Source organism: Alligator mississippiensis, chromosome 11 (genome assembly GCF_030867095.1).
Source record: "Alligator mississippiensis isolate rAllMis1 chromosome 11, rAllMis1, whole genome shotgun sequence".
In the NCBI taxonomy this organism is placed as follows: domain Eukaryota; kingdom Metazoa; phylum Chordata; order Crocodylia; family Alligatoridae; genus Alligator; species Alligator mississippiensis.
Window position 1 is genome coordinate 5,918,472 of NC_081834.1, and position 12,284 is coordinate 5,930,755.

Genomic DNA, 12,284 nt, shown 5'->3' on the forward strand with positions numbered 1-12,284 from the left:
TGCCCTTGCTGCCTGGGGCCAGCGGCAGCAGGAATATTCCCCGGTGCTGGGCACAGCCCGCACCCAACACCGGTCCCAGGCGGCAGTTTCCTGTCATCCAGTGCAGATCCAGGGGCCTGCACCTCCGGGAGGAGTCCGGCACAGCCCTGCAGCCCTCCTGGGAGTGCGGGCCCCCGGATCTGTGCGCTGGATGACAGGAGGCTGCCACTGCCAGCAAATGTCACGAGTTTTGTTAGAACAGTTTGAGGTGCAGTTTCCTAGAAACCTCTGTGCCTCTCTTTGAAACTTGGCAGGCTTCATGCCTTCAGAAGGGGCTACCATCCCTGTAGTTCTCACCTGAATCAGGCCAAAAATGACAGAAGTTTTAGGCATTTTCATGATTCTCTGGGGGAAACAGTTTTGACAAAACAGAACAGTGCTTTGAAATGAGATGAAATGCTGAAATGAAACACTGCCCCTTCAAAATGGGAAAACGGACATCGAACCGAAACGATGGTGTTTTGCACAGTCCTGCTGTTCGCTGTGGGGTCTCTGCTGAGGACGGTGCTCCCTTTCTAGAGAGGACTGTTGAGGGGAATCAGCCGCTCAAACCAGGGAGATGAATTTAATGCTAATACTTGGCATAGTGTGAAGCCTTGGGAAGACTCTTCCCACCTCGCTCGCTCACCAAGCCCAGGGTATTTTCATCTCCCACAATCATTGGTGGGATCACAAACATCTAAAGCCATGTGGACGAATGCCCGGAAATGCTCTGGGCGACCGATTTGAATAGGCTTTTGTTGGACTGTTTGTCTTTATAAATGCCACGACCTGATGTTTATTTTTTTAAATAACATATTTAGCTTTGGGTGCACAATGAGCTCTGTCTGCAAGCTGCACACTTTCTCTCCAGCGTCAGTTACTGAGAGCTGATGGAAAATGCAATTAAACTCAGATGGCGTCGTCTTAGCTCTGGTTGGGCTAAAACAGCCCTCTCGACTTCAGAGCTGGAAGGAGCAGCATGGAAGCTGCCTACATTTGGTCTGGTTTCAGAGGTATCAAGTCGTTATGCCATAAAGCCATCTTGTGTTTTCCCTGCTTTGGCTGTGGCTCCTGTCTCAGCTCAAACAAGGTGCAAGACTCTGATCTGGGGAAGCGGGTAAAGATCGGCTTAACCTAAAGCAGGCACGACATGAAGTCAGTGGAGTGACGTTGATGCTTAACGCTAAGAATAGGCCTAGGTGGGTGGGGAGCTGGCTGGGGGGCCTGCATGGTGTGCAGCAAGTCACTGGGCCCTTTTGCTTTCTGTTCACCTGCAGAGTGAAGTGAAGAAAAGCCACCCTCCCATCAGCCACCATCAGGTGGAAGCCGAGGTTATCGTCCACTCGGATTTCTCGGCCTCCAACAAAGACTACAGCGTGCAGCTCCCGGACGTTGATGAGGTGGAGGGTGAGGACCACGACCCAGAACACTTCCCCTCAGAGGACCAGACCCTTCGCGCACACACCACCACCCAGCAGGATGTCAGCAAGACACTGGGGGACTCTGAGGGCCCGCCTGAGCTTCAGCCCCCGGATGTGCTGCTAGGTACTGACAGGAGGCAGACTAACAAGGTGGAGTCGGCCTGCGCTCACAGGCTCGCCAACGGCTTCCACAGGCCCCAGGATGGCTTGGATCCTGTGGAAAGCAGGGACTCGGACTCTGCACAAGAAGACAGAGGGAGCGCAGAGCCAGTCAAGTGCCAAGCTTTTTCTACAGGCCAGCAGGACGCGCCTCTGTGTAGTATCTCTTGCTTCATCAACTCATCCTCAGCATCTGAGAACATGATGTGTGTCCATAATCATTAAGAGGAAATTAATCTGATTTTGCTCATGGGAGAGCTAGAAGTTTGTCCGTAGTCCATCTGGGCTTCCTTGTGCCAGGTGCCCTCTGCTCGCCACAAAGGTAGTCAATACTTGTTGTAAAGTTATTTGTTGGAAAAACTTCCTTAAAGCCATCCTAAGATCTGGATTAGCCTCATCAACCATCTTCGGGCCCACAATAAAGCAGTCATGGAAGACAATCGTCCTCAACTCCAAGGGACTGGTGATGAGACGATAAGTCAATACGGCGAGGTAGCGAGTGCCCACATCTCACAGCTAGGAGCTAGGGCTGCTCAGTGCCTCACACAATCTATGGACGTGGGGAGCGGGTCTGCCACATACAATCATAATGCCTGCTTAGACCTGTGCAGCCACGTCCATGTATTTTGTGACGGGGACTGACAGGACATCCCTGTTGCTGGAAAGAAGCAGGAACGCACTGAGCAGATCTTCTCGAACACGTGGCTCCATCAGGGAGGGCCCTGGCATTGCCGACTGCTTTGCAGCTTTGGGCTGGATTTCGTAAAATAAACGCCCGAAGTGGGAGGAGACGACCGCAAACTGACACTCAGTTCACCATAGCCCTCAGCCTTTTCTGCTCACCCATGGTTAAAATGATTTTAAGGCTCTCTTTGTACACTACCACAGTAACTATTACTAGCAGGCTGATGTAGTGGCCTTTTATTACACACTCTACGAGTGCCTCTGACAACTTGTACTATATAGAACCTTCTCCGGCATCTGGGTCATTTCACCACCCTGGACTTTGTTTTACATAGGTTCTGGTACCTAATATTTTAGGTACACATCTCTCCTTTTAATGTACGACAGTGTATTTTTATTTCTTTGGAGCATCTTTATATTATTTAATTTTATAGAGTGGAGTAGCGTGTGGTATAGAGTAGCATTTTTACTACTTCTCCCTTTTCTTTCTGTTTTTTTTTCCTCCTTAACAACACAACTACCTCATGTCTGTTGGGAAAAAAAAAGCGGTCGATTTACTCTTTTGTTATAGTCCATTTTAGTTTTTAACTTATTCTTATACTGCCTTTTTCTAAAGAATGGGTTTGCACTGGTTGTCGAATATTTTGTAATGAATAGTGCTCCAGGGCACGACTCTTTTGTTTCTTTTAATGTGTTGCTACAGGTCACCTTCCCGTTGGGTGCATTTGTCCGTAGAGTGGCAAGCTTCGTACAGACGGTGACAAAAAGACCATTTAAGGTGGGGGGACGTTTAACAGTGTTTTGTTTTTAAGGGGCTTGTACTAGTAAAGAGGATGAAGGTCCAGGGGTCTCAGAGGCAGCTAGTGATTTGGGAAGCATCAGTGTTGCTGATCAACTCGAGACACCTGAAAAGGAGGCTGTTTCCAGAGGGTGGGTACTTCACCAGCTTGTGAAAAATCAGGCTGTCATGGGTGTCTGAAGCTGGACTCCCACAGCCACTGGTTGGTTTTGAGCCCATATGGAGTTTTAAAGGGATGTTGCTAAATTTTCAAAGAAGATAATATTCCTCTCTTCCAGCTGGCACCTGGCTTTGTCACCGACAGATGTAATGTTATCTCACCTATTTCTCATTATTCGTGCTGTGTTTACTTAGGGCAGCCCTCTTGGTTTGACCAGTTGAGAAGGAATCGGTCTGCCTCTAGCCGTTCTCAAAGTGCTGCTGTGTTGGAGCTACAGACACCCTAAGTGGGACCAAATGTCGACAAGCGCTGAGGATCTGAAGTTCCTGTTGAAGTTCTTGGGCATTGAGGGCACCTGGCAGATGCTCTGCATTTCTTTGTCAAATGTCAGAACAAGATCAAAAGCAAAAAACAAAAGAACCCCATCCTTCCTTTCCCCCTGCCCCCTCCAAAGCCCCTGTTGTATCAGAATTACCCTAAATCCTTATGGAGACCCTTGGGCTGCTCTGAGGCTTGGTCTTGACTTATCTGTCATTTAAATCCAGGGATACAGCAAGCAGCACAAGATTTTTTAAGTGGCCCCGTGAACTGCCTACTTGTAGTACACGGTGCTGTTTCTAGTAGGAGTATGGCCCCATACGTGGATCTGAGTTTGACCAGACATGTCTCTTGAATTCTTCATTACTTTCTTGCTCGAGGTGCCTCTGGCCGTGGCTGGTGGGAAGCAGCTTCTCTGAAGGCTGCTGTTTACCCAGCGGTGTAGATTATTCAGGATTCGGTCTCTCCTCAACTTCTGGCAGGGTGTTGGATGAGCGGCCCTCTCCCTTCCCACAGCAGTTGCTGCCTCCTTAGTTCCTGGAAGTTACGTACAGTAGTGTTTCTGGGAGTATCTGGTGCATACGAAGGGAAGACCCAGATCCCTGACAGTCAGCCCCGGCCTGCCGTAGCCGATCAGGGAAGGCTGTGTCTGTGCAAGGCCTGTCTAACGCTCCTCTGGGCCAAAGGACCTAGACAGGATGCCCTTTGCAGTACTGCGTGTGAGGATATCTCTTCCTCCTCCAGCCCATTGTGTGTACGCTCAACTTTCCGAGGTCCCTCAGTGCGCAGCTGTTCTTCCCACACGGTTTGGAGCTTTGTGTAGCCTCTTCCAATTGGCATGAAGGGTGACGCACATTGCACCCAACCTCACCCACCCTGAAAGGAAGCAGTGTGAGCTTCCCTGGCTTCCTGCACAGGCCATTCTTTGCAAGACCACAAGACCCAGGCGTGCGACCTTGGAACAGTGAGGCCAGAGTAGGGCTGCTCTTGGACTGCAAAATGACCTTTCGAGAACAAATGGCACTTCTAACTGGGGGACAGGACCCCTTTTTAGAACCGGGGCTGCAGTAGCCACGATGGCCCAGGGAACATGCAAAGGAGCAAGATGTATTTGGTATATGGTCCAGACCATCCGCACAGCTGGGAGAGATGCTGAACCCGTATGTCTGGGAAGGAGGCAGATACGGCTTTAGCTACACAGCAAGGGAGAACACTGAGTTTTGTTTTAAATGAAAATGGTTCTACCTGGTATTTTATTTTGCCTGACTCTGCTTCTCTCCCAGACCGGAGGAATGGTGCTCTGTTCCCAAATGCTTGTCTAACATCCTTCCCAGTCATAGAGTTGGTCCAATAAAAGATATTGCCCAACAAATCCTGATGCTTGTCTTTTTACAGGCATGCAGTTTGTGCCTGAATCCAAATGAGATGCCAGCCAGCTTCCTGATTTGTGGGGGAGGAAAGAACATGCTCACATTTTGAGGGGCAGATATTTGCAGGTACAACTGAAGTCTTTTGCCCATGTGACTAATGTACAGCTAGTGATAATGCCAGCCAGGCAGATGGTGACAGCCTCAGCAGTACCCACACTTGCAGAGCCACCCAAGAAACAGATTCATCTGCTAGAGTGGCCACTGCAATGGACACATGCTCCGGGTGCTGCAGCGGCGATACAACAGGAAAGTAGACGTTCATGTTAATTAAGAAAGGGGCTAAGAAAGATTTCAGGAATGCATGAGGGCATCATACACACTCCTCTTGGACAGGCTGTGCTGAAAGGAGCTAGCAGAAACAAGGTTTGGAGAAAGGCACTGGACATGATTAAGGGCCTGGAGAATCTCTCAGATGTGGAGAGATGAGACTAAAATGGAGAAAACAGGCACATGGCAGTAGGTAGAAGCTTGTCCCTTTCTTTTGATAACCCGGTGAGTTGCCCTCCTTACCTGTATTCCCAGTACAACAACTAGTGAAGTATAAAGTATAACTGGGTAATGCAGACAGCAAGTGTTACTCACCTCAGTTACACTGAAGCATGTCCAGTGCCACTGCTGTCTTGTAAGGAGGAGATGAATGTGGAGGGACGTGGTAGATGCATTAACAAACAATGTCCAGAGAGCAAGGAAATGGAAAGGCAACACATTTTAAATGGAAGGAGACACATTAGTCAGCCAGTGGAACTTGGTGCTTGCTGTATGGTGCTGAGGCCAAGAGCTTATTTATAGGAGTAAAAATAAAAATGATTGAATGTTTCTATGAGCCACGAGGAAAACTCACAATTACATTAGATTGGTTGAAACTGTTTGTGTGTGGGAGACCGAAACCCTCTTGTTCTGGAGCATAGACCAGCCGTTCCCTCATGGGTTGAAGAAGAACTATCCTTGGGTGTGTGTTATTCCAGTTGGTCTCAATGGTGTTTTTTTGGGCCTCTGATGCTGGCTGCAGTCAGGGTTGTGATGCCAAACTAAATGGTCCTTTAATTGGTATGAGGTAGTTTGCCGTCTCCTGTGGTGGATGGAAAGGCAGGAGGTGCAGGGAGACTTCTTGAAATCCAGCCCTTTCTATCTTCCACATTACCTTCCTACTGGCTATTAGGCATTTCAGGTTTCCCCAGTGTCTCTGCAAGGAAGAGACCAGATTGGCCATGGCTGTGATGATCCATCTCTCTGCCCAGCCCAAAATATGCAGAATCCATGAAAGGATCATTTCACACGTTCTGCAAACGCCCAGTTGCAACTGGCATGACCCAGCAATGCCCCCAGGGCTGAGCATCAGGAGCAGGCGCTGGGTTAAGTCTACCCACAATTGGAAATGCAATCCAAGGAGAACAACCTTGGTGGCTTGTCAATGGGTCCATGACGCTTGGGTGCATCTTACCTGATGAGTGTCATGCTTTGATGGATGCTGCTTGTCAAAGCGTGGGCTCATATAGATACTACGCAGAACAGCTGCTAGGGTTCAGTTCCCATTTGGGCAGGGGGTGTATTTGTGTGGGCGGATGATAGGACTAGTTTCCAGGACTCTAGGTTCTACTCATCAATGCCACTTCCTTGCTGAGCTCCAGCCTCAGAGTCTCCCTCTGTACAGACCTCACGGGGCACTGTGAGGTTTAGCTCAATGCTTTGAGATACCTGGAGAAGACGTGTTGAGGATCATTCAAGTTCTCTATACTCTAGTTACTATTGCTTAGGTAGACAGTGTGTGTGGCTTAGGTGCGTTGGCTCCTTGCCTCCAGCCTTCCTTTGGATCCTGTTCCACCAAACAGAATTATTGCAGCTTTAGACAGCACCAGAGTGTTGGAGTGACGGCAGCTGTGGCCTGGTGAGAAGCTTACAAGCAAACGAGCCAAAGCTGCAGTGGGCGTCAGTCGGTGTGCAAGCCAAGAGGGTTGTGCTGTATTACGCCAGTTGAGGATCTGATGCCAGTGCTGTGCTGAAATCATTTTTACGTGATTTGCATTCGTGCACACAGTGGGTTACATTCAGGGTTGGGTTAGGTAGATGTCCTTATTTATTTGCTGTTTTCCCTGGCTTTCCACTTAGTGGGGTTTTTACAGTCTCAATGACTAGAAAGAGAGCGAGGTGCGTAAATTCTGTGTATTCTGTGTACAAAGCTGAAACAACCAGTGCATATATTTTTTTATCATGAGATGAGTAGCTTTCTTGCAGCTTTCTCAGAAATGCTCAGTAGTGTTGGTACCTTTAATCACACATCATAATTCATGTGTGCTACCAGTCATGAAACTTTCCCCTCTGTCCCCTCTTTCCTCAGTAACACTAAAGATTATTGCTGTTCAGCTTCTTACCTGTGTACTTTGTTTTTACGTTGTTAAAATGTCAAATTTGTCTCCCAAACATAAGTTTGTTGTCTGGGTGTCTTCATTTGGCTACACAACTGTATATTTTTCATGCTGCCATGAAAGTCGCAACTTTTTAAATCTTTTAATTTCCTATTATGCAAAAGGTATGACTCAGTTAAAAGTTTCTTGTTGGCTTTTCTTTTTGTTCATCTGGTTTCTTACTTAACAGACAGTAAAGTTCTGAGATACTCTGTAACCTTTTAGGTTTGTGAATTTTTAAAGTAAATAGCTAATAATTCTGGTGTCAGCCCAGGAGTGCTATACAAGAAGGCAACCATTCTAATGTAACACTATATATATTTTTGATCTCATTAGAAATAGATCCTTTTCCAAAGGGCTGTTGCATCTTTTCTAATCGGTATCCTTGTTAGAAAAGAGATGTCTAGTCCAGCAAAAATCTGTCATCTAGTTCTGTTATCATAATTTCCTTGCTAATATTTTCCAACTAAATTTCAGATAGGTTTTTTTCCATGCTGTATAAGCAAGTATAACCAGAACTTGATCTTGTTAAAAGATTTTGTCTGTATTTGGTTCCATGCTGTATTTAATTATAACTTTCTTTCTTCAGAGATTATTCTTCATGAACACTCTTTAGTGTTAAAGTGTAAGAAGATATTGTCCTTATATTCCTTAACTAATGGATTATTAATAAAATATTTTGAAAAAGGATTGAATGTGATTTAGGGTTTGGTGTGTGTGTAGCTGTTTCTCCCAAGACAAAATCTTTTCCACTGAGGGCTTGACAATATTTGGGATCTCTGGTGTCTTCCTACTTCCAGTAGAGTGACTGGGACATTTCCGGAGTATGTTTCATTATATATTATTTATCTTGCAGAACACAAGCATGGTTGCAGGAAAGCTCTTCACATACAAAACAGGCTAGTTAGCGATGGACCTGACTCTTACCATTGGTTCCAAACTTCCCCAGTACTGGGGGTCATTTGTGTGTGGTCTCACCAGTGCTCCTCAGAACCACCTCTCAGAGGCTCATGGGTGCTGCGCTGTACAGGAGATGCCATCTCTAAAATTTAGGATCCAGGCTGAGATTACAAAGGATTGAATTTAGCGATGGCAAAAGCCTATGCAGATCCTTTCAAATGACCATCCCATTGGTGATTCTCTGGGGGGAACCCCTACAACAGAATCACAGGTTCGGACGGGGACCTCCAGGACAATCTAGTAGTTCAGTGCCTGCACGGATGCAGGATGTGCCATTCCTAAACCACCACAGACCTGTGCCCATCCAGCTTGTCCTTGAAAACCTCCAGTACAGAAGATTTCACAACTTCCCAGGCAACTTATTCTGTTGCAGCTTCCCATGGCTCTTACAGCTAGGAAGGTTTCCTGAGATGTCATCTATACCTGCCTTTGCTGCAGTTTAAACCCGTGGCCCTGGTGTCCTGCCTATCTGTGTGTGTTGCAGAGAGCGCCAGGGTTCGGGGCCCAGAATGTTTGTTTCTTGTATTTTCTTCCAAAGTAGCTGGCATAGATCACAGCAGGAGACAGGAGGTTGGACCAGCAGGTTGGGCCTGCTCTGGTCAGGTAATTCATGAGCTTGCGTCTGCTCCAAAGAGACCAGTACTGAAGAGGCAGTTGGAATCCACATCCTTGGGAATGCTCCAAACCAAACTCCCAACCAATTTAGACTAGGAATTTGCAAGGGAGCTCCAGGGGTATAAGTGCTCCAATCTCATGGGTGGTCAATGGAACTTGGTGCTTCCCTCCCTGAAATCTCGCTCCCTTTTGGTGATTTGCCTTGGCTGGTGCCTGGGTTGCACAGGGATCTCCAGATGCCTGTAAATATCTCCTTCACCTTCTACTAGAGACTCCCGCCTAAAGCAGAAGGGAAGGAGGTTACTTGAAACATTTCACACTTGATCTTGCCTAGAATCTTTGGAGTTGAAATAAAGATGAAGCATCCAGCAAACAGTGGACAGATTCTTCCAAGAGTCTTTCTTAAGCTCACTTGCAATAGTAACCCAGCCTGGAATAACATCAGCGATGCCGGGACCATGCTTTTCCACCTACCACAAAGAAACCTCCCAGCTCTGTTTGCCCATTCAGAGCAGGCCAGAGTGAAGAGATGGAGCCTGCCACAGGCTTAGACAGCAGATCCAGCTTTTCTTGGGCCCAAGGCCAAAGTCAAGGGCCTCTGAAAAAGAGACTCTCCTCCCTTGTTATTTCTATTGAGGGATGGGCTGCATAAGCTTCCCCAATAACCTGAATTCTCAGGTCAAAGGACAAAGGCATGGGTTATCTCCAGGGTGCCCTGGGGCTGCAAAACCATAAACCAAAGCGCTCTTTCCCCCCCCCCCTCCCCCCAGTTGCACCAGCAAGGGAGCCAAGAAGTAAAAGGAGGTAGAGGGAGATTGTGACACCCCCCAGAAGTTGTAGGGTGAATCAGGAGCCAAGCCAGGAAGCAAGGCCGCCAGGAAGCCTGGTTCCAAGGTCCTTGGTGTAACCCCTGAGGGTTACAGCAAGGCATAGCTGCACCACCGCCGGACCGTGCGAGGGAGCACTGTAAGAATGTCCTGCATACCCACCCCTAGTGAGCAAGCTGCAAGAGGGCCTACAATGCCATTGTTCTAAGACCTGGAGCAGTACTGAGATGGGAGATACACCCCTGGTATGGAGGAAACGTAGCCGCCTGAGCCAGAGAACTGACGGACACACTCCCAGGGGGCTTGGTGGCAGAATTTAGCATGCTTTGATGCTGTACTTCCTTGCATGGTCCAGAGGCGGAGGAGTTGTGCCCTGAGGCTGAGCAGCACTCACCATTTAACTGCCACATGTTCTCCCTTTGCTCTCAATGGCTTCGGCACCATAGATGATTGTTTCCATTTTCCCTTAGGCAGCCAGGACTCCAGTGCCATAACATCCAATTCTGTGTGAATAAGAGAAGGGTACGTCTGTGCTGGGACTTTCTGCTTTTTCTCCTTGCACTTGAAGGGGGTCTCTGTATTGGAGCATCTGCAATAATTTATCATCGTGTGGCTGGGTCTACAAAAATCAGGGGACCGAATTATGCCTTAGTTTGCATTTCACTCTCTCTGTTGCCTTTCATTACCTCAGGATGCTCTCTGCTACTGTGCAGCTGGCAATATTATTACAGGCTGGGGTCTAATCTGATATGAGGCATTATGTAATCCAGTAGCTGTACTGCACAATGAGTTCTGCAGCTTTGCTCTCTGGCAACTGTTATAATAGGATGCCATTGGCTGTAACATAATATGGTCTAGTCAGAGATGTTCCAGGCAAATTGTGTGAAAAAGCAGTATTGTCTGCAGCCCATGTAAGGTGCTTATGCAGTAGAGTTTCCCTTGCCCCAGCAGAGAGTTGCTACCGGTTGCTGGGAAAGTACCAGGGACGTCCCTGATGCTGTATGAAATGGGTCAGAACAGTCCCCCGTCCCAAAGGGCTTTGTCATAAGAGCAGCTGGAGGACACAAGCAGGGGAAGCAGCATGACTGAAGGACCAAAACAAAATGGCCCCGTGCTGGGGCAGGAAGTGGAAGTGAACTGATGAGTCCCAAGGGCTGGCTAGAAAAACATAGTGGCAGGATTTGGTTTGGCTGCCAGGTGTAAATTCAGGCCAGCTGTAGGGCTGGTTCCTTAAGTCTTGTCTGTATGAGAAGCTTTCCCAGTTGCACCAGTACAACGATACCAACATGTAGTTATACCGGTCTAACCACAGAGGTTTAACTCCCTGTCTGGATGCTCTTGTTCTGAAAGCTTACACCCCTGTCCAAACAAGTTCAAGTGGAACAAGGCATTTGAGCAGGGATTGGCAACCTACAACTGTGGAGCCACTGGATTCAGCCCACGGTGTGTGGACTTTGATGTTTGGTGGTGGTGGGCTTTGGCCGCACTGTGGCCAGGCCCTTCCCCCCATGCCACGCTGCTGCTGGCTGCTGAAGACAAGTGGCAAGGGAGGTGGTCGGATCCTTGTGCCTGCCCTCCTTTGAGTCAAGCTGGATCAATTTAACCACACCTGGAAATGTTTCTCATGTAGACAAGCCTTTGGCTACTCACTATGACTAGTTCCCAGTACTGTTCCGCTTGCTCCCATCTCAGTGCTGCCCTAAGTCTTTAAGCAAAGGCATTGTAGGCTCTCTTGTGACTTATCACCATTGCAAGTCCTCACTGTCTTACAGAAGGTTGTGTCCAGAGCGTTTCACCTGTGGAGTGCACAGTGTCTCCTGCATCATCCAGTAGAGCTACAGCAAAGGGCACGTCAGCTGGGTAAGTGTAACCGTGAACAGATGCACTGAGAGCCAAGGAAAACTTGGACTTTTTCAGGAATGGCTGCATCCAAATGGTGACCCTGGGAAACCTGGAGTGCATCTGGTCTTCTAAGCAAATCCTGTACTTCATACTTAGAAATAGTGCCTCATAGGTGCACCAAAGCCAGTCCTGCTCAGCTGTTCATGCCACGGCTGGGTGACATTTTCAGCATAAAATACAAGTCAGATAGCAAAAATCCCTGGATGGAAAAATAAACTGGTGATAACTCAGCTTAATACAATTAATGTACTGTACTTGCATTGGTTAGCTGATTTATAAAATGATACATTGATGAGTTCTTAACAATAGTAGCAGTTTGACAGTAGGAGACTCTCTTTTGGGTCAGTCTGCCCTATGTATACATCCCTCCCACTCGGTGATGATTGATTTCAGCCACCAAAATAAGTGAGCGCAGAACAGAGATGCAACCTGTAAGAAAATCTAGTCTAATTGTAGGGTGGGGGGGCAGGAAATGGTATTAACACCACTGAAACCAATGAATTAAAAGAAGCTTTCAAAGCAGGTCCTTGAAAAGCTGTCTAAAATTTGGTATGATTGTGTGGGAAAATATTCTGACACGTGACAT

The 12,284-nt window shown here is 47.6% G+C and overlaps 1 protein-coding gene across 3 annotated transcripts in view; it reads left to right on the plus strand.

Annotated features, from left to right (window-relative positions):
• IGDCC4 (immunoglobulin superfamily DCC subclass member 4) overlaps positions 1-8,084 on the plus strand; it is a 147,257-nt gene extending 139,173 nt beyond the window's left edge. For 2 of the 3 annotated variants that reach the window (XM_059714548.1, XM_059714549.1), the window contains exon 20: positions 1,299-8,084. In XM_059714548.1, the coding sequence (XP_059570531.1) occupies positions 1,299-1,826 (528 nt within the window). In that variant the 3' untranslated portion in view covers positions 1,827-8,084. The remainder of the gene's footprint in view (positions 1-1,298) is intronic. The other variant, XR_009455528.1, reaches the window with a different exon arrangement.
• Positions 8,085-12,284: the final 4,200 nt, after the last annotated feature.